Consider the following 21,839-nt stretch of genomic DNA (forward strand, 5'->3'; position numbering starts at 1 on the left):
TTTACTACCTGAGACAGTAGAAACCTATGAAGCTGTTGCTTCCCCGATGCTCTTTTCAACAAGAAATGTACTGCTGCTTCTGATGGCTCTTTCAGTTGATAAATTGTCCGAATAGATTGGAGGTTTATAGGTCAGCAAGGTTAGGATGAATTGATCGCTAGAAGATTCAAATATTACCATAACACATATAGCAAAAGGAAACTTCTTATCTGAGGTCATCTATACACAATAGTACAGTAATTTGAAATGGTGCAAATGTCCTGTATATATAACATGTAACCACAACACATACTGTACAGGAAATGCAGTAAATGATTCAGGATATCCACTTTTATGGTAATTTTCCTGGCTTCAGCATCAGAAACACTTCTGATATCTATATATATATTGCTGTATATAAAATATAGCCCTGCACTCCCAATGATGTTTAGCCTAGGCTGATTAGCTACGTGAAATTCCCCAGAGCATTCTAGGAGACTCGGCATATATATTTTGTACTGGCTTTGGAACTCTCAGTAAACAATCATTCCACAGAGATGACCTGAAAGCACTAAAGATGTTGTCACATGTGATAAATTTCGAAATGTAAATCAAGGAGAGGAAAGAGTGGCAATTGTTTGTGAAGCTAAATTTTAATTGGCCCTGAGCCCACTGCTAGAAACAAACAGAGCCCAGGTAAGGTAAGGAACTCTATTCATGTGCCTTTAAAATTGATTGCATTTTCCCTTTAATTAGACAAAAAAATAAAGCTCCCTGACAATTGACTGCTACACACTAAAAATTAAATCTCCATTTAATTTTTGCGATCACGATTTTCACTACGGTGGGTTTGTAAAGAGTGATTGTGACATGGTTTTGACTTCTGGTTGGGAGGGAAAACATACAAATCCGATCATTTTAAATGGAAAGTCACAAAAAATTGAATAGCACTGCATTTGCTGTGCAATGTTCTTGCACTCCCATTGATTTAACCCATTGACAAATGCAGGAAAAATGCTTTTGGGGTAAAGTGGGGTTGCACCAATGTGGAAAAAGTACCACAATGACTACATTAATGACAGTGCCCTTGCAAGTGGCAAAATACATGCACTTTGATTATTTAAATGAAGCACATGCAATTTGACATCTACTGAATCAAACACTTAAAGGACACATTTGAGTAAAAAACAAACAAAAAAAAACTACTTACCTGGAGCTTCCTCTAGCCCCTGGCAGCCGATCTGTCCCTCTCCACAGCTCTGGTGTCCCGGGCCCTCCGTTGCAGATGTCGACCTCGCCAGGTTGACATCTTCTGCGTGACAGAGGGGACCCCATGGACAACAGAGCTGCAAGCAAGGGACAGATCAGCTGCCAGGGGCTGGAGGAAGCTCCAGGTGTCGCAACTCGGGGGAATACATAATTTGGCCATTGGCTATTGCCAGTGGCCAATTTAACTCTTTTTTTTTTTAAATTCAGTTCCAGCTACCAGTGGTGTGACAAAATTAGCTGATTTGATAATTTTACCAATACTCTACTAATGGTCAATACCTGTGCTCTTTTTACATGTATGCACCAAGCTAGGGCTGGGTTTACCATAAGGCATTGTAGGCACGTGCCTACAGGCGCCTGATGATGGCAAGGTGGCTCACTCCCCTACCCTAGTGCCTCCCTCCCTCCTTCCCTATGACTCCCAAGCAGATCATAAATGAGAGGTTACTCACCCAGCTCACTGATGAGATCTCCCTTCAGTCAAGGGCACCACTAGCTACTTGATACTGATACTACCTTGATACTACCTAATGCTGAGGGACACCTGTAGCTACATGTGATGGACAAGGGAAGCCAGCCAGCACACTTGAAGTGCAGTTCGGCAAGGGTTTGTAGGTTCATGGAAGGCGAAGTATAGGGTGCTAGGAGATCTGTGCCTATTGGCTCCTGCGATGTAAATCCGAGCCTACACCAAGCTAAGCCTACATATCTCTACAGAAATCTTTCAGTAGACAGATCCTTGGTAGTTGTGTGTTGCTCTTAGAAAATAGCACTAACATGGAATAATGTCTTCACTCAATTTAGACCACACATCTGTGTGGTCTAAACACAAAGAAATAGAAATAGATTTGCCTATTTTATGATAAGCTAGACTAGTAGGCATGTAAGGTACAAGTAGAGAACTTGTAATTCTGAATGTCTAGTCACAGCTTGTTAACTTTACAATTCTGTAAGGGATGAAGACAGATGAAGAAACAAAGGATTGTCTTCTGTTTCAGTTAATAATGTAATTCTATGCAGTATACTGGAGTAATGGCAAGAAGGAAAACTATACAATTTTCTTGCATGAACTGTAACAGAGTGTATTTAGTTCTGTGCCTAGAGATGGGGTTTAATGCATATTTATTGTGCAGTATTAAAGAGAAAAATACAAAATGCACATTAAGCTGTACAGTTACATTCATTTAACATACCTAAGGGCTTATTCACAAAGATGGTGGAAGAAGCTGTGCATTCCCTGCCTGTGGCATCTCCCTGACTATTGCCTGGTGTCCCAATGGGGGATACAATTCATTCTTCTCTACTGTGCGGTTGGAGGGGCACTTTTTTCAGTGTCAGGAATGTTTACTTTTAATTACCAGTGTGAATAGGGCATACAGTTTGATGTCGGCAATAAGGCCTAACCGATAGCTTAGTAATCAGAGAGTTCCCAAATATTTGCTATAGTTATTTTTATCAAGTAAATAAGCCAGGAAAAACATGCAGGCCTAAAGCTGAGACAGTTTAATATATAAATAAAGATGACAAAAACAACATTCAGTACAGTATACATATATAAGTATTCATTCAGTTCAAATTCAGTTATTGCAGCACTCAACTGGAAGGGAACCACAGATTTGTGTCCATTGCAGTTCACACAAACTATAGTGTTAATCCAGCCTGACTGTAGGGACCAGAGCCATTTAAAGTGGAATATACCCCTGCATTTCATCTTTACTCTAAAACATTATTTACAGCATATTATATGCAACCAGCATTTTTTTTTACTAGACCAGCATTGGAAATGTTACACACAGAGCTTTAAAGTTCCGTGGAGAGAAAAGCTGCAGCAGCCGAAGTTTAGATAGATACATTTAAGTAAACACAATGTAACAAGTGAGGAATGTGACTCACTCTCTCTGTGTCGGGGAGCTCCTGCACAGTCAGAGTGTGAGTCACATTCCACACTTGTTACATTGTGTTTACTTAAATGTATCTATCTAAACTTCGAATGCGGCAGCATGGAACTTTAAAGCTCTGTGTGTAACCCTTCCAATGCTGGTCTAGTAAAAAAAATGCTGGTTGCATATAATATGCTGTAAATAATGTTTTAGAGCAAAGTTGAAATGCAGGGTTATATTCCGCTTTAACTATTAAGAAACAGAACAATTATATAGCGTTTTTCTCCTGGCGTATTTAACCACTTGAGCCCACAGGTGTTTTCACCTTCAGGACAGAAGCAATTTTCCCCTGTCAACGCGCCTCCCATTCATTCGCCAATAACTTTATCACTACTCACATGCGTAAATGATCTATATCTTGTTTTTTTCGCCACAAATTAAGGTTTTTGTGAGCGATACTTGTTTTCAGTAAATACTTTATTTTCTATGCATTTTGAAGGCAAATATACACAAAAATAGGAAAAATACACTATTTCTCCCATTCCACCCCCTATAGTTTTAAAATAACTATAAATAAAACCCACCCATTTTATTTGCCCATTAGTTCAGGCTATCACATCACAACATTTAAATTATGTTCCTAGTACAATGTAGGGCGACAATATATTATATGGAAATATCTACTAAATCTACTAAAATTAACATAATTAAATGACTTCCAAAACCCCCTCCACCCTCCCCCAGTTACCACGCAAACAATTTAAAATTAAGGCTTTAATTGCCTTAGGGACTTATCTATGTCATGTAGGTATTACATGAATATCTATGTCATGTGGGTATTTACTGTTTTTTTTTTTTTATTCAAAATCTGTGCAGGGTAATTTCACTTTTCGCCACAAGATGGTGATAAACATTTCTTGGTTTACAAGGCAGTGTTTTAACGTTAATGAAGTTAAAAAACCAAAACTTTACATTCTTATGAATGGACATGGCCTCTGATCAGGGTCATGTCCTTTCATCACAGGCATTGCGATTGGTCTAGAGAAGCTTTCTTTCTCTTCCCCAATCACTGACACGGAAAACGGCCTGCGCACCCCGGAGGTACTGCTTTTTGCAAACTGGACGAGAATTCTCATCCAGTTTGCCTTTAGCTGCGCCTATCTGGACAAAAATACTCGTCCAGATGGGCTTAAGTGGTTAAAGGACCAGAGCTGCAGGGCATGCTCTATAGGCAGTAGCAGTGTAAGGGAGTCTTGCCCAAAGTCTCCTCACTGAAAAGGTGCTGGGTTACTGAACAGGAAGAGCTGAGATGTAAACCCTGTGCCAGAGGCAGAGCCCTTAACCACTACACTAACCATCCACTTTAGTATGTATGTTTTTAAAATCAGGCTGTCCATACACATACTGCATGATCATCAGAATCAGTTTATTTCGCCAAGTGAGTTTGCACTTACAAGGAATTTGTCTTGGCAGTTGCTTAACAAACACAAACAAAAACAATACAAGGACAGACAGTATGTGTATTACAAGTCAAGGACCATATATAAGTATAGTGGCAGTAAGCAAGGTGAGAATTGTTCATTTTCAGTTCTGTGCTGATTACTTTCAAGTCCTAGCAGCTCTAGAGTGGTTCTGCATTAAGCATGGCTACCGACTGAGGAAAAAGCTGTTCTTGTGTCTAGAAGTTTTAGTTACGATTGGCCGGAATCTTACTCCTGAAGACATGAGCTGGACGATGGAGTGAGCAGGGTGAGAGGGGTCAGAGGCAATTTTGATTGCTCTCTTTCTGCACCTGCTAACGTAAAGATCCTGCAGGGAAGGTAAGCTACAGCCAATTATCCTTTCCGCTGTTCGGATGATGCGCTGCAGCCTCCCCTTTTCTAATGCTGAGCAGGAACCGAACCATACAGTCATAGATGATGTCATGGTGGATTCGATGATTGCAGTGCAGAACTGCACCATTATTTTTGGGGTAGGCCAAACTTCTTCAGCTGCCGTAGATGGTACATCCTCTGTTACGCTTTCTTGACAATAGTGGCAGTATTGTTGTCCCATTTTAGGTTGTTTGAAATTGTGGACCCAAGAAACTCTAACCACAATGACTCTCCCTGTGTTAATGTGGTTATTCATGGCCAATTCAATCATTTTGATTTGCCTCAACATATCCAATCAGTTCCCTTTCAATTGATTCTAAGCAGTTTATCATTGTAAAGTCTGATTGGATATGTTTACATGAAGGGAATGGGGCAGGAGTGATGGGGGATGTGGTGGTGGTGGTGGTGTGTGTGTGGGGGGGAAGGTTCCTGCTATTTCTGGCCCCATAGCATTACACTGCATTGTGTTGCTGCTTGCTAAATCCATCAGTTCTTTAGTGGTCCAAGTTCCCACAGACTAATTTTAAACTGACTGAGGCTCCATGAACACTGCATGCGATTCCGATTTTTAATCGTTTTTTACATGCGATTCCAATTTTTAATCATTACTGCATGCTGCGTTTTTTCTGCGTTTTTCTGTTGATGGCATTCAGGGAAAATCGGAATCAGATTTTAAAAAGCGGAATCGGAATCGCAAATCGGATTTGCAGTGTGCAGGGAGACTAAGTGTACATGTGCTTACCACCTAATGTGAGAGCTAGGACATAACCAGAGTCATGCCAAGTCTTAGCAACAGGTGCAATCTACCAGAGCAGTGTTGGACATACAGCACTAGTGGCTGGATAGTGTAATGGTTAAGGGCTCTGACATAGTGACATGAGAGACATGAGATCAAAACTTGGCTCTTCCTGTTCAGTAAGGGCCCGTTTACATTTCCACTAGAAGCGGTGCGATGCGGCTAGCCGCATCGCACTGCGGGTGTGCTGAAACACATGCATGGCAATTAAATAGTTTCCACTGCGTGCATGTTGTGCGGAGCAGTGCGGAGCGATCAGAGAATCTGCAGCATGCTGAAGATTCTGGCATGGCTGCACCCGCCTGCACCCGTGTTCCATCTCCTTAATTCACTTCTGCATCGGGAGATGCGGAAGTGACGCGGTTGCCAGTAGAAGTGATGTGATGAGGCTAGGTAGCCGCATTCACATCACTATCCCCGTGGAAACAGACCCTAAGCCAGCACCTATTCACTAAGGAGTTCTTGGGCAAGACTCTCAAACACTGCTACTGCCTACTGAGTGTGCTCAGGTGGCTGCCTCGCAAGCGATTTGAGTCTGACGGGGGAAAAGTGCTATACAGATGCTAAAATTATTATTATTTGTTATACGGTTTTATGTTTTGACTATAGCTGGGCTTTTAATGAAGTTAGTAATCTAACTGGTTTCTCCCATCCACTTTTGCTCGAGATTTGTTTGCACCTGTCACCGTAAATCGCCCCCCGTATATTACACTGTTTACAGAAGTATGTGAACTTTATTTTCAAATATATGCAAATATTGGCTAGGTAAGGAGCATGTCTAAATGAAAGAAGAGCATTTTGCTATTAAAGTTTATGTAGCAAAGATAACTGGATGCTGTATATACATTACTTTCCGCTTGTGCTAGCTCATGTTTCTTTAATGCGCTTATGAAAATAATTGCGCATTTATATAATATGTGTAAAAGCTATAAGCACATAAAAAAAAGAATTACGCTATATCAAAGTAGACATCAAACTCATAATAATGTCATGCGGCATTACTGACCTGTCAGAACTGATGGATTCTCTTTACCTAGATCTTAAACCTGAAAAATATTGCTTATTTCTTCAGCCAAAGACTGTAAAAGTCTGCCAGCCATATTGTTATATCCACCGTACCTCAAAAGGCAAACAATTTATATTGCTGAAAAAATGAAACATCAGATTCACATAAGAACCAAGCAAAACGTGCAGGAGGCATTAATCTATCATCATGTATAATCACTGAGCCCTATATCAAAATGGATACACGTTCATGCTTGTGGCTTTCTTTCCCTTCTCAGCAAATTTACACTCGCCTCTATTATTCTTCCCCTCCTGACGCTGGTACACAAAGATAAATAGAGCAGCTGATACCATCCAGGATGTGCTGTGCCAGAGGTACAAATGAACCCAATATTGAAAGTTCCTGAGTGACATATTTCAATAGCAGACTGGGGAACGCTCTGAAGTTTCCTTTCAGTTTAATACCGAGAGCAAAACAGAGAGTGATAAAGCAGTTCACAACAGCATTATAAAAGATGATTGTTGATTGGAGGCTGTGGACTGAGGTAATATGAATGATCACCATTGGTCTTGCTAAAAAAAAAGCTGTTAAGGCGTTTGGATGGTTTCCCAGTTTTCTTTCTACACCTGTTTTCTTTCCCCCTAAATAGAGCATATTTCAAATAAAAAACAGACAGACTTTAAAACCAGTTGCAGTCACATAATCTACCCAAACTCAGCTAAATTGAAGTTTCGCACACATGCTAGACTCAGCCGAGGAGGCCACACAGGGCCTGAGAATACAGCATGTTTACATGTGTCCCTGAGTTTGTTGAAATATGCCAGATTTTTAAACAATAGCAAAGGCCAAACTTATTGTTCCCCTCCTTACCCCTTTGGCTGGAAGCCCCTTTGCCATACGGGGTCATCCTGCCCCTGCTCCCATAGCAACAGCTTATTTAAAGGTGACATGCCAGATCTTTAAACAACAGCAATGGCCCAACACAGTGTTCCTCTCCTTACCCCATTTTTCAAAAGCCCTCCTGCTCCCATAGCAACAGACAGTACGCATCACCAGGCTGTTGCTGAGAGATATGTCTGTATGAGCGTGTGCACAGAACTGTTGCCCTAGAGATCAGGTCCCTATCGCCATGGGGGACAGTTATCGATACATCTGTACATAGCTTTAATATGGAAGGATTTTGATTTCCTGCAAGTTTACAAATACAAATCATGCGTTATTTATGCATAAACAGCCTCTGAGAGTTTTTGAAAACTTGGAGGCTTGGACTAAATACACCTAGAGGTGAATATAGAGATCGATCACTGTGGCCTGCACCAACTAAAAGACTATTAAATACAAGAATCAGGATCAGGCAGGACAAGTAAGGAAACTCATACAGCAATTTGTGCATCTACTTCCAGGATGGAATAAAATACATTTCCAGTAATAATACCTGGATATCAGACTGAGCAGATGGAAAGGAATATGGTCCCTTTTTTGTGAGAGGACACTTTAGCACTGCTGGCACAAATAAAGATTATAAGCCACAGCATCTTCATTATTATTATTATTATTTAGTATTTATATAGCGCCGACATATTCATTTAAAATTATTGAATATAATTTGTATATCCACAGTCTTTTTATTAGCCTTCTGAAGTTTTCTGCACAACATCACCTACTGGCAGAGAGAGGGGTCAGCACTGGCAGACTCTTTGGCTTGTTCTCTTGGATGTTTGCCTTGCGGTGTGACGCAAATCTCATCAGTGTAAAAAATGTGCGGACAATGCTTTAAACTTCTCAGAAACAGCCAGGAGTTTTTCAATGTGACCAGGAACTATTCAAATTAAAATGAGAAAAAATATAATTACATACAGGGGTGAAACTATAGGGGAGTAACTGGGGGGCCCAGAGCCTTAGCCCCCTCCCTCACTACTAACCTTCCTCCCTTGAACCCTCTAATACATTGGTCTATCCTCCAGATCTAGTGTAATTTTGGTTACACTGATCCCGCCTGTTTTATGATTCTTGCAAGATAAGCCCCCAGGTATGAGGGTCACCAAGGGGAGGCAAAACAAGGTGATGGCCACAGAAGGGACTCACAGACGCAATGGAAGCTATGCTCATCCTATTAAGGGCCCATGATTTAAATGGGAAACGAGGTGCTGAGGGAAGTGGTCAATTTACATACAAACAATCATTGACAACAAGCTGGAACTCTAGCGATGATAAAACCAACTTGAATGAAAGTTGCATTCGGTTGCACTAATGGTGGATATTTGCTTTCAAAATGGTTTACATGCAAAAGCATTCCATACTAAACCCTTTCACCAGCGTTGAGGTTCCCTCCAAGTTGAAGGGGTCCCTATTCTGCCCACACCAGTCAGTAAGCAAGCAAACACAGGAGGGAATCTTACCAACAACTGTGTAGCATGAGTATTAACAGCATTGAATAAAATACTAAGCAGGTTATTTAGACAAATAAGATTATGAAGCTACCACCCAATACATAAACATCTTATTGCAGCGTGCCTGTTTTGGGACATTCTGCATTCCCTCCTTGTTATTAGCGGATGTGATAAATAACACACAGCTGACAGATAATAGTGCTAGTATCTATAATCATTTCCATAATAGTGAAAGAAAATACAGTACGTATACAAACAGGATAACAAGATTCACATCAAATGTGGTTTTACAATGCGTGCATTATGTGAATGATCATTTATAATGTATAATCATATACTTATAAGCTATAAAATTGACTTCATGGTAAAATGTCATTTTGATATTATTATTGATATACTGTATAATATATACACAGAATATCATTAACACCTCAAGAATTCCTGTGCTGCCTGTATGTGATGGGAAGTACTTTGAAGAGCTTTTGTTATTGCTCTATATAATTTTATGCTAAGGATTTGCTAATTACTGATGCCACAGTTAACACTGTTTAAAGGGAGAAAACCACTGAGACTGCTATGTCTATAGACATCTCACTAATCCATGTTGTGGGATGATCTCACGCAGTATCGCTGTACAGATTTACGCTTCACCATGGAACTTGGGTGTGTAGGGAAGGGAAGGGAAGATAAATCTATATAACTCACTCCATCCATTATTCCTTTGTTAGAAACAATGAGACAATGAAAGCTTTGATCTTCATTTGACTCTTGGCCAGTGAGGAGCTCTGTGTCAAGATAGTTCTCTGCATAGGCATGTTAATTTAGTAGTTTCGCATTTATATGTAAAATTCACTTGATATTACTGTTTCTTTTGGTTTTTTTTATAGTTGTGTTGTGTGCACATAATATTTTCTCACATACTTTGTATGAGCTAGCACTCAGCAATGGTTCTGGTCCATCAAAGGGTATCAAATTCAACAGTCAACCAAGAATTTTCCAGCTCAGTGGACTGCTGAAAATGACACATTAGGGTACAGCTGTACACATGAATGTTCCCCCTCCAAACACTATTTTCATTGATGAAAGTCCACTACGTGTACGTAATAATGTTTTAAAACCAGTGGTATATCTAAAGGGATGCAGGCATGGCTTGTGCCATTAGCACCACAGAGCCATAAGTACCATGCCTGCCCCTCATCCCTCATGTTGCACCACCATACTGGGGGATGCCTCTCACTGCCTTCTACTGGGGGAGATAGTTATATCGAGGGACACCTCTCATTACCTTTACTGGGTGGTCACCTCTCACCATCTATAGGGGAGGCTACTTATTCTGAGGGACACCTCTCACCTTCAATACTGGAGGGGGCTACTTGTTTATTTTGAGGCAAGTGGCTACTTAAGTATTTTATCTGGAGATATGTAACTACTAAATTATTTATCTGGATGCTTGTGACTACTTAAAGGGACTCCGAGGAGTGCCCGAATTTAAAAGAATACACTTACCTGGGGCTTCTTCCAGCTCACCGTAGGCGGCGAGGTCTCACGGCGTCCTCCTGGCTCATTTCCTTCAGCCTCCGCCAGCCCCCCGTTATCAGTGTCTCCCTGCGACACCCGGGACTGGTGTCGACCGGCTCTTCCTGGTTAATGATGCAATGCGTCATCACACCGGCCGCTCTGCGTCATCACGCCTGCTCCGCGCATGCGCAGACTTGTCACGCTGGCCGGCGTGATGACGCATTGCGTCATTAACCAGGAAGAGCCGGCTGACACCAGGTCCGGGTGTTGCCGGGTGACGCCAATAACGGGGGGCCAGCGGAGGCTGAAGGAGATGAGCCAGGAGGACACCGCGGGACTTCGCCACCTACGGTGAGCTGGAAGAAGCCCCAGGTAGGTGTATACTTTTAAATTTGGGCACTCCTTGGAGTCCCTTTAACATTTTTTATTGGGGGACATGTGACTTCTTGATTTTTTTATCTGTAGGTATGGAACTATGTGTTTATTTTATCTGGAAGCATGTGACTACTTAATTATTTTATCTGGACTGGAAGCATGTGACTATATATTTCTTTGGTCTTGAGATACGTTAATTTTGAGGTACTTAATATAATTATCTGGCGCTTTTGGTACTGTAACTGTTTATTTACACAATCACATGAGGCAGAGTGGTGGCCTTGATTCTGTACAGCATATGGGGAAGACAAGTTTGAATGGGGCAGCTGAGGACACCTTGTAACATGGAAAAAGACATACACAAGTTTAAAAAGAACTTTAAGGCAAGACAGTCCACTGTTTCGGGCTCCTGCCCATCTTCATGCTGCCTAGTTCTGAAGATGGGAAGGAGCCCGAAACGGTGGACTGTCCAGCCTTAAAGTTCTTTTTAAACTTGTGTAAAATAGACTAAGCTTTTCTGAAGGTGGTGCGGATCTTTCTCTTCATTTGCTACAGTTTGAGTCCCATGGTGTCCGGGACTATTGGATCTGCACACCTGACCATCTGAGATTGATGGAAGCCAAGCAAGTGCGACTCCACACTCAAAAAAACCACCTTGTAACATGTACACTTAAAAAGGGCACCGTGGTAATTTGGGTGCACTAGGGCCTGCGGTCTTCTGTTTTAAACTGTGGGGTATACTCCACCCCTCCCCCAAAAGCAACCAAACGTCCCCCCCCCCCTTGTATTTGGGTGCCCGAGAAAACTGCTATTGGAATACTGATAAAATTACCAATATTCCACTACAGTGTCTAATTCAGATAGTAAAATATTGCTAATTTTACAAATATTTCATTAACACCTAACCCTCTTTTCTCACAAAGCCCTATCTCAACCAATGCCTATCCCTAAATGATCCTCCCTGCCACAATCTCCGACAATATTTGTTGCCTAACCCTAACCTATTCTCACACTAACCCTCCCTTTACCGATGCCTAACTCTAACTTAATCTACTGCCATAATTATCCATGCTGCTGTTTATCAGGCTCTGGCCTAATCACATTATTTATCGAGTGCTGTCAAAATTACCCTCTGGGTACTGTTATAATTGCAATTAACATTGCGGTCTATGCGATGCTAGATGCTATATTACGGTAGCGCCACTGTCACTTAAATGACCTGCTTCGCCTTTGAACTACTAATCTTGAAGCTGGCGGACTATTTGTAGAAGATCCACTGAAACCGGGACCTAGTTGCAAGAGCATTGTTTGCATCCCTATTCCTATGCCACTGATGCTAAGCCTTAAAATGAACAAATTGCTAAACTAGTAAATTGATGACAGTGGCAGAATTGTTGCCATAAAATCTTCCACAGCCATTACGGTCTTGTATTTCCTTTCACTATGAATCTGACAGATGCTGATTACTTCAGTTATAGCCATATTAGAAGCTTGTACAGAAACCGTGTTTGTTGCTTATTAATTTCTATGTAATTGTATAGCATCATTTGTATAGAGTTTCATGTACAGGTATTTCTGTCTGATCTCACGTATGCGTTTAGAAGCACTGGCAGTGATGTATAGTATTAAATAGTATATATGTATAGTATATGGCCTTAGTGTACCATTATCTGCAATAACAGTACACACTTAAGTTGAAAAGCAGTTACATTAAAAGCAGCAGCCATTCAAAATCAATTTTACAGTGCTTTAAAATGTTCTGCCTATGTATTTCATGATACAACAATACAATCTTCAGTGATCAGACATGTGCAGGCTTAGAATCTGACTACTAGGAGAGGATAGTGCTGGGGGACACATCTCCTGGGTGCAGCCAGAGTCAGAGTGGGAGAGGAGAATGCCAGGGACACAGCTCCTGGGTGTAGCCAGAGTCAGAGTAGATACCAATGCTATTATAGTGCAATTGCCACGGGGAGCACATCAGATTTAAGGTGGGAGATAGGAAGGCAGCAGCTGGCTTGGGGGCCCTGGGGGCTGAGTTTGCTGCGGGGGCCCCCAGGTTACCTTTGCCCCGGGGACTCATTGGGCATTAAACCCGCCCTGTGCAACACAATGATCCAGTGTGAAACTAGCCTTGCTCCAGAAGAGCCTGAGAATGTGAATGAGTGCAAATGAGCTGGGAATCTCTGAGCCTGTGAACTGTGCATACCCAGTAAACATAAATGAAAGCATTTTCGATTGCACATGCTGAAGCAATCTGTCATGCACAAATAAAAGAGGACATGCACGAGCGAACATTTTTACTGGACAATCACGATTTATGAACACGCGAATTTTCAGTGAATATAGGTTCGTTCATGGCCAGTTGGCCACGGGTTCTTCCATGTAGTAGAATAGTAAGGGGACACAGGAGGCTGCACAAGCTGTGAGTGCTTATACAAACTATGAGCAACACACATTAGTTAATATCACAGTAAAATCAGCTTATGTTTGATCGCTTGACCATTCTGTACCCCAGATACGGGGGACTATCCAACCACTTGAGCCAGAGATCTCAGCATCCAGAGGTCTGTTTTGCTCTTGGGGCTAAAGTAAATTAAAGTTACCCAGCATTTCATTCTGTTTAGCTGTATAGCTTAAGCCTGGCAATAGAAGTTATGATGTACGACTCACAAAGTACATATTATTATAGCCTTCTATTCGTAAGCCGTCTACAGAAATTATAGTCTTAAACACTTACATGTATTTGCAGCACGGAGACCTAGATAAATGCATTGTACAGTGTGAACTTCTGGAAAGCTTTGTGAAGTTAATTGCCTCCTTTTAGAGCTGTAATTTTAGAAGGGGTACAAATGAGGACAGCAATGTTGCCTCTGTAAAATTAACCTAGTGGAAGAAAATCAATTTGGAGGCCTGTGTTTTCCTGTATCAAATAATAACAGGCTGTGTTATAAGCATACTATATACTAATTAAAAACACATTAATGATTTCAATAAAATCAGTATGGGAAAATGGAGTTAAAAGGTTAATGTGCAGTCCTCCTGACTCCCTGCATAATAACAGGTAGATCACTTGAATACGAAATTTACTTCCCTTCCATAATAAGAAGCAAAAAGCCTGTACTCTCACCTGTTTCCTGGAAGACGGTGATAAGTGCGCAGGAGGCTTGCCGGAGACAAGTCATTCAGCGTAATAGAAAACATTATTTGTATTATCTGGAAGGCTAGTGATGGGTAGTACTTTAAGCCAGAGAACATGAGCTATAATATTGAAGAAAGAGTTTTAGACTTTCTATGGCATAATTATTTTTTACTGTAGTGCATTGACATGCAGGCTTGGGTAATATCTGCATGCTGATTTATGTAATAAAACTTAAAATAAGGCTGGCAGCTATAAAGCGGAGTTGCTTAGCAAATCTGTCAGAAAAACCATGAGGGAAAAAAATAAACCAGGAAAGCTTTCTGTTCTATAGCAAGCATTGGCAAATCAAATGCCAACCAAATTTCAGCATACAAGGATATACAAGGGTAGTGTAAAGTATTAATTATCACCCAGAAGCAGAGCAGGATCAGTGCCTGGGGCATAGTTGGTGTCAAGAGGCCCACCAGCCACCTTCTTTGACCTCTCTGCACTTCAGCTACCAACAAGACTACAAGGGGGCCTCAAATCTACTACTTTGCCTAGGGCCTTATTACATCTTAATCCATCTCTGCGCAGAAGTTGTTATGGCATATTGAGGAAATGTTGTCATCATTGGTCCTTACAGAGGCATATCTAGAGGGGTGCAGGCATGGCCATGGTAGTCACAGCAGCATGTGTGCCAATCCTGCCCCTGTGCTGCACAACTATGCCTGCTCCTGTGCTGTGCCCCATGCTTGACCCTGTGCTGCACCCCCATGCCTGCCCCAGTGCTGCACTCCTTGTCTGTCCTTGTGCTGTGCTGCCATGCCTGCCCCTGTGCTGTGCCCCATGCCTGACCCTGTGCTGCACCCCCATGCCTGCCCCAGTGCTGCACCCCTGCCTGTCCTTGTGCTGTGCTGCCATGCCTGCCCCTGTGCTGTGCCCCATGCCTGACCCTGTGCTGCACCCCATGCCTGCCCCAGTGCTGCACCCCTGCCTGTCCTTGTGCTGTGCTGCCATGCCTGCCCCTGTGCTGTGCCCCATGCCTGACCCTGTGCTGCACCCCATGCCTGCCCCAGTGCTGTGCCCCATGCCTGACCCTGTGCTGCACCCCATGCCTGCCCCAGTGCTGCACCCCTGCCTGTCCTTGTGCTGTGCTGCCATGCCTGCCCCTGTGCTGTGCCCCATGCCTGACCCTGTGCTGCACCCCATGCCTGCCCCTGTGCTGCACCCCATGCCTGCCCCAGTGCTGCACCCCTGCCTGTCCTTGTGCTGTGCTGCCATGCCTGCCCCTGTGCTGTGCCCCATGCCTGACCCTGTGCTGCACCCCATGCCTGCCCCAGTGCTGCACCCCTGCCTGTCCTTGTGCTGTGCTGCCATGCCTGCCCCTGTGCTGTGCCCCATGCCTGACCCTGTGCTGCACCCCATGCCTGTCCTTGTGCTGCACCCCTTGCCTGTCCTTGTGCTGTGCTGCCATGCCTGCCCCTGTGCTGTGCCCATGCCTGACCCTGTGCTGCACCCCATGCCTGCCCCAGTGCTGCACCCCTTTCCTGTCCTTGTGCTGTGCTGCCATGCCTGCCCCTGTGCTGTGCCCCATGCCTGACCCTGTGCTGCACCCCATGCCTGCCCCAGTGCTGCACCCCTTGCCTGTCCTTGTGCTGCCATGCCTGCCCCTGTGCTGTGCCCCATGCCTGACCCTGTGCTGCACTCCATGCCTGCCCCAGTGCTGCACCCCTTGCCTGTCCTTGTGCTATGCTGCCATGCCTGGCCCTGTGCTGTGCCCCATGCCTAACCCTGAGCTTCACCCCCATGTCTGCCCCTGTGCTGTGTCCCATGCCTGACCCTGAGCTTCGCCCCCATGCCTGCCCCCATGCTTCCCCCCATCACTAAGACCTCTGATCAGATTCTTTCTGTTATCTGGGGAACATGGCTTCTCATGTATGTAGGGCCCACTTAGCTTAGCAGTAGAAAATAGGGAAGAGAGGGAATAAGAAGAGATATTTCCCCAAAAAAGTAACTTTAGCAATATCCTGAGCCCAAAAATACAGGCAACAATAAAAAATGTACATGAGAAAGGATGCTGTTCTTAGGGGGATGGGTGCAATTTCAGAGTTTGCCATAGGCTCTAAATTACTCAGATACGCCCCTGGGTCCTTAAGTGCATTACATTGAGAAAATCAGCTCACTGTATCCTTTATTTCTTTTACAGATTGTGCCAGTAGTGACTAAAGTGTAAAATCGGACAGATTGAGGCTTGCAGTGTGAAGTTCCTGCATTTGAAGGGTAATAGTGCTCGGAAAATTTGTGATGAGATGATGGCGGTTTATGGAAACGAATGCCCATTTTAAGACACTATTGTGAGGTGGAAAAGGAATTTCCAAAGAAGCCACATGTCCTTGCCAGGCCACATGACGAGTCAAGACCGGGAAGACCATCATGGATGGATGATGTGGCCAAAGCGAAATAAAGTAGTTTGTTTGATCTCGGAAGACAGGCAGACAACCATCCAAATGATCATGAATGAACCTGGCCTCAGTTATACAGTAGTAGTGTGTGGAAAATGATTCAAGATGATCTGTACAAGTGTCTGCACAACGCTGGGTTCCACGTTTGCTAACTAATTTCTAGAAACAATCTGTAAGGATTCCTCCTGTGGCGTGTTTTGTCTGTTGCGGTGGAGCCGCAAACGGACAGTTATGGCTTTTCTGCCTGCATTCGGTTGTGCATTCGCAATGTGTCACATTGTCTTTTGCAATTGCGCTGCAGTTCTGGGCAGCTCAGGATGCTGTCATCATTCCACCAATGGCTTACTACAGCTGAGCTGCGGCCAGGTAGCCCTGGATTTCCTGCAGGCATGTTTTTACATAATACTGCATGTATTTCCTATGGGAGTCCTTTGCATTCACAACCAGCTAGCAAATGGTAATCAAGCCCGCTCAGGATTGAATGATTACCATTCAGCTGTGTGGAGATTTGCATGCTTGCATCCATTGGCTGATGCCAGTATAAAAGTCTGCCTCCCCTTTTAGACATCGCCCATCATAGTGTTCAGCTCTCTGAGTTGTCGTTGGGTCTATGCTGTGAAAGTTGTTATTGTAAATGTATAATGCCTTGCTCTGTATTGTTATGTCTGCTGGATGTTTGCTGACCTGCGGGGGCTCAGTGAAATCCTTCTGATCCTGATAGTTAGATTCTGCCAGCACCGCGTTGGTGACTGGTAGTATTCCTTCTAGCCTTGTTCTTGAGGACGAACTATAGCTGCGGCTGCCATTAGTTCACTCCTACCTGTTAGTCTTGTCTATCTCAGTGTGAATGTCGCAGTCGCTGAAACAGCGACTAGATTGGCTGAGCATTCCGTCTGTCTGTCTGTTGTCTGTCTTGTTAATTACCATTACTTGTGCTTAGCTAGTTCTTGATAAATATATATGCAGACTTGCTAAAATATATTTATCCATTAGTTGAGTCGTTTGTTATTTTCTTTATTCGAGCTATGGAGATTTTTCAGTTACTGTGTTAGCTAGTCAGTTTAGCATGTTTTGGTAGGTTGCGCTTATCGTGACCACCCGTGCTTAGCTAGCGTAGTTGTGTTGCTATTAGTTATGTTCTTTCCTGTAGTCTTGACTGTGTGGATGCTTGCTGGTGACTTTTGTTAGCCTGCTTGCTCTGCTTCTGTGGACGTGACTGTGAGCTGCGGTTGCTACTAGTTACGCTCCAATCTATAGTCCTGTCTTGTATCTGTCTGAATGCTTGCTATCGCAAGAGCAGCGCAACATCGCACTGCGCTGCCATTGCATCTATTTGTAGCGATATCGGAAGCCCAGAGCTGCAGTTGCTCTGGGTAGCCTGTGTAGTCTTTTCCATTATTCAGCTCTTAGCCTTGTTGTGCTGGGTGGTCAGAAAGTATGACCCCCCAGCATTACACAATCATGGCGTGCTTTCAACATGGATGTTGACACAGTTGGAACAGGATAAAGAGGGGTTGCTGATTTGACATCACAGATGACATCATTCTTGAAGTGAAAGAGTGATTTAAGGTGCAATCTACAGACTTCTACAATAACAGTATTTGAATTTGAAGTGTCAAGAAACGCTGGGAAAAAATGTTTAAATCTGGATAGTGACTACATAAAGACGAGGTAATAACTACAAATCTAAACAAACTTTGTCAAATTTTTGTAAAGGTGATAATTAAAACGTTACAATACCCCCTCCTAGACAGGGCTGCGATCGACATACTAATGTAAAACAGTAAATACCAAATAAACATTCTAAATAAATGTCACTATTAACAACTGGTGCTCGATCATAAGGGTGATATTTCAGAGAACTAGTGCTGTACAGACATGCTGCTGGAGAGAGGAGGATGGTCAATAAGCAGGGCATTAGTGAGTGAGTGGGTGTGACAGTGAGTGGGTAAGGCAGGGGAAACATTGTGCTTGTTCCTGCTCCTTTGTTGGTTGTCGTTTAGTGTCCTGGCATGCCAGGTCACTAAATGGCTTTGTTAGACCAAAGTAGGTAAATTGGGTGCTGGTGCTAAGCTGTTAACTTGAGTGCTGTTTTTTCAAATATTTTGTTATATGGAGGAAGCTGCAGGATGACTGAACCTCACATTGTTGCACTAGGCTGAGAGAGACTCCAAGATGCAATGGTGAAAGAATAACAAGTGCATGATTCCTGTAGACATCATCAACCAGGAATCAAAATGCCAGCTGTCTGTCTGTGAACGAGCACTGATGCTGTTCTGCTGCTAACTGCTATGCAGACAAGGTGCTGGAGACCAATGCTGTGCACAGACAATAGACAGGAATGCAGCTGTCTCATGAAAAGAAGCAAATGAAAGAATGATCACCAAGGAGAGAGGCTGGGTGGTAAAGATATTCTAACAATCCTGGTATTTTTCTGTTTATTGGTAATTATGTTCGCTAAAGGATTTTTTTTTCTTTTAAAAAATAGTCTACAAGTAAAACTGCAAGTAATCATTTCTCCGACCAAATGCCACCGATGATTTCTGTAATGGTTAACTGCCAACATATATTAATTCTCACTAAAAGTATAAAACATCAACTCCACCCATTTCCTATAGCACTGAGACAACATAAAATGTAAAATGTTCTGCTCCAATACATTTCCTATCACAAGAGGTATTTGCTTCATTTTTAATCCCTGGATAATTAACCTTTGATTGGCTGTTATGAGCAACTGAGAATGGTTTCTTTTTGTGTGAATTGAGTTACAATAATGGAGAGGCCAGAGGAAACCCCAATGTGTTCTTTCAGCCTGAACTCTGAACCTAAATGGGAGCAAAACTCAGGCTGTTTCTGGCTCTTTCACCTGTAAATCACAGAACACTTTGTTACTGCATAGAATTCATTGTAGTCAGACTTTCTGACCTGGGTCACAACTCTTGGGAGGCAGCTCATCTTTTATTATGGTCTGGCTTTTTTCCCCCGTATCTTTCATATCATGCTTAAGGCTCCCTGCACACTGCATGCAATTCCGATTCCGCTTTTTAATCGGTTTTTACATCCGATTTTTAATCTTTACTGCATGCTGCATTTTTTGATCCGTTTTTCTGTTGAATATATACAGGGAAAATCGGAATTGAAAATAGGAATCAGAAATGGAATCGGAAAACGGATTTGCAGCGTGCAGGGAGCACGTTTTTTTTTCTCTGTTTGTCAAATTGTTTTCTTAACATTAAATGAAACAATTTATCTAATTAAAATATTGAACACTGCACTGCATCATTTGCAGGGGCTTCCTCTTTCTTGTTTTCCTTGGTCACATGATACGAAAATAAGAATAAAGAAATAGTGATACGAATAAAAACTCATAAGTGTGATGTCAGATTATTAGTTAAAATGTAATGTTTAATGTGACGCGAATAAAAAAACAAACAAAAAACAACCAGAAAAAATAACCCCAAAAACCCAACACCTCTGGACTTAAAGAGGACATGAACTCAGAATGCGCTAAAATATGCACAACAGCAGAATAACCTTTAAACAAAAAATATTTCTTTGTTACAGCTGATACAAATCATGCAATAAATGTACTGTTTCTACTTTTTGATTCATGGAAGCAGGCACATTGTTAACAGCCTTTGCTTTCAAATGAGCTTATCTGCCATCTCTGCTGTGGCATATGAAACAGGGGAGTGATCAAATTACAACTTGTGATTAAACACAAGGGGGAAATTAGACAGGCTGAAATCTCTAAATACATACAGTACAGGGTTCATTTATCTATGTTTTCCTTCTGTCCTGTGCAAAAGTTCAGGTCCACTTTAAAATAAGAAAATATACCATTCCACTAAGAAGTATAGATATTTTAGTAGAAGAGATTTTTGTTTATCTCTTACCACTAGGACAGGAGATGGGAAATGGTGCCATTTCTACCACAGACAACAGGAAAACTCTTAACACCCACCCCACTCTATCCAAGATTTATTTTTTAAATGTATTCCATTTAACCTTAAGTTACTTCTTGCTCTTATCCTGCTGCATTCGTCAATACTGATTCTACAGGTATTGGTACTCCCTTGTTCCACTCATCAAAGAAAATGTATGTGTGTAAGGGACTTCTTTACTTGCTGTGTTACTTGCTGTGTAGTTCCCTCAAACAAAGTGCAAGACACTCTAAATTCCTCTCAGGACTTTAGATTACTTGACTCCATGGGTCTGACCGTTGCCTAAAGTGGAAGAGTAGACTGACTTTCATGATGCATTGCACAGTGCTATGGAGTTACAGCATAATAACACATAAAGAGTGGTGTCCCCATTCAACAGGAGGTCATTAAATTAAATGTGCAACCTTCCCGGTCCTTGCTTAATCCCCTTTTGCCAACACTGTCCCCCTAGCGAAGTTATGTGCCATTAGGACTCCTCGACAATCTTCTGAAGTACTCAAGTCCCGCATTCTTTCAAAGATGGGTGCATCTTTACTAAGCATGCAAGCCTGGATTCGCCAATGCGCAGTATGGATCTGCATGTCTTTTGAAGAACTTCTGAACATTGCCCAAGAAGGGCTGTAGACGTTTTTGACCTAGCTGTTTGAAAAACGTCACCTGGACCAGTGCTAGAACTACGGGACAGAAAGAGGACCTAGAAGGTTCTATGGGATCCAGAGTCTTCCCTCTTTTTAGGTATGAGTCAGACTCAAATTTTTTTTTTTTGTGAAGTCTCAGTTTTACTTTAATGATAACAAGACACCCTACAAGCTTGGATGGATTTTTTTAAACTTTTTAATAGGATATAGGTGATATCAAACCAGTGCCGCCTATGCCTAATAGCAGGCAATTTCAGATATAATAAAGCCAGTTTTACAAAAACACTTTTGATCTCCAATGTGAATATATCAGAAAAATGTATGCTTTTCATAACTTAACTTTGAATGGAATAAAAAGTCAATTAAGTTGAACTTACAGATAGTGTGCATGTCATATTTCAGATAGTTTGACATCCAGTTGATGAAGTAACCAGAAGTGTTTTTCATCTTGTTCTTTACAGGCGCAGCATAATTTACACTCACAATAGGAATTCTTTCCTCTTATCTGTCCTATCTGGATGTGTGGTTTTCCTGCTCTGCTGTCTGTTTAAAACTAATTAGTGAGGAGAGGGGGCATGAATGAG

At 42.4% G+C, this 21,839-nt stretch overlaps 1 protein-coding gene across 19 annotated transcripts in view; it reads right to left on the reverse strand.

The window, feature by feature from the left end:
• Positions 1-21,839, reverse strand: part of DMD (dystrophin) — a 3,066,377-nt gene that overhangs the window by 331,093 nt on the left and 2,713,445 nt on the right. The window contains exon 63 of one of the 19 annotated variants that reach the window (XM_068268331.1): positions 8,496-8,623. The exons of the other annotated variants lie outside the window; for them this stretch is intronic. Within the exon in view, the coding sequence (XP_068124432.1) occupies positions 8,608-8,623 (16 nt within the window). The 3' untranslated portion in view covers positions 8,496-8,607. Of the gene's footprint in view, positions 1-8,495; positions 8,624-21,839 lie in introns of those variants that run through there. 19 annotated transcript variants of the gene reach the window in all.

This window comes from Hyperolius riggenbachi, chromosome 2, assembly GCF_040937935.1.
Source record: "Hyperolius riggenbachi isolate aHypRig1 chromosome 2, aHypRig1.pri, whole genome shotgun sequence".
Classification (NCBI taxonomy): Eukaryota; Metazoa; Chordata; class Amphibia; order Anura; family Hyperoliidae; genus Hyperolius; species Hyperolius riggenbachi.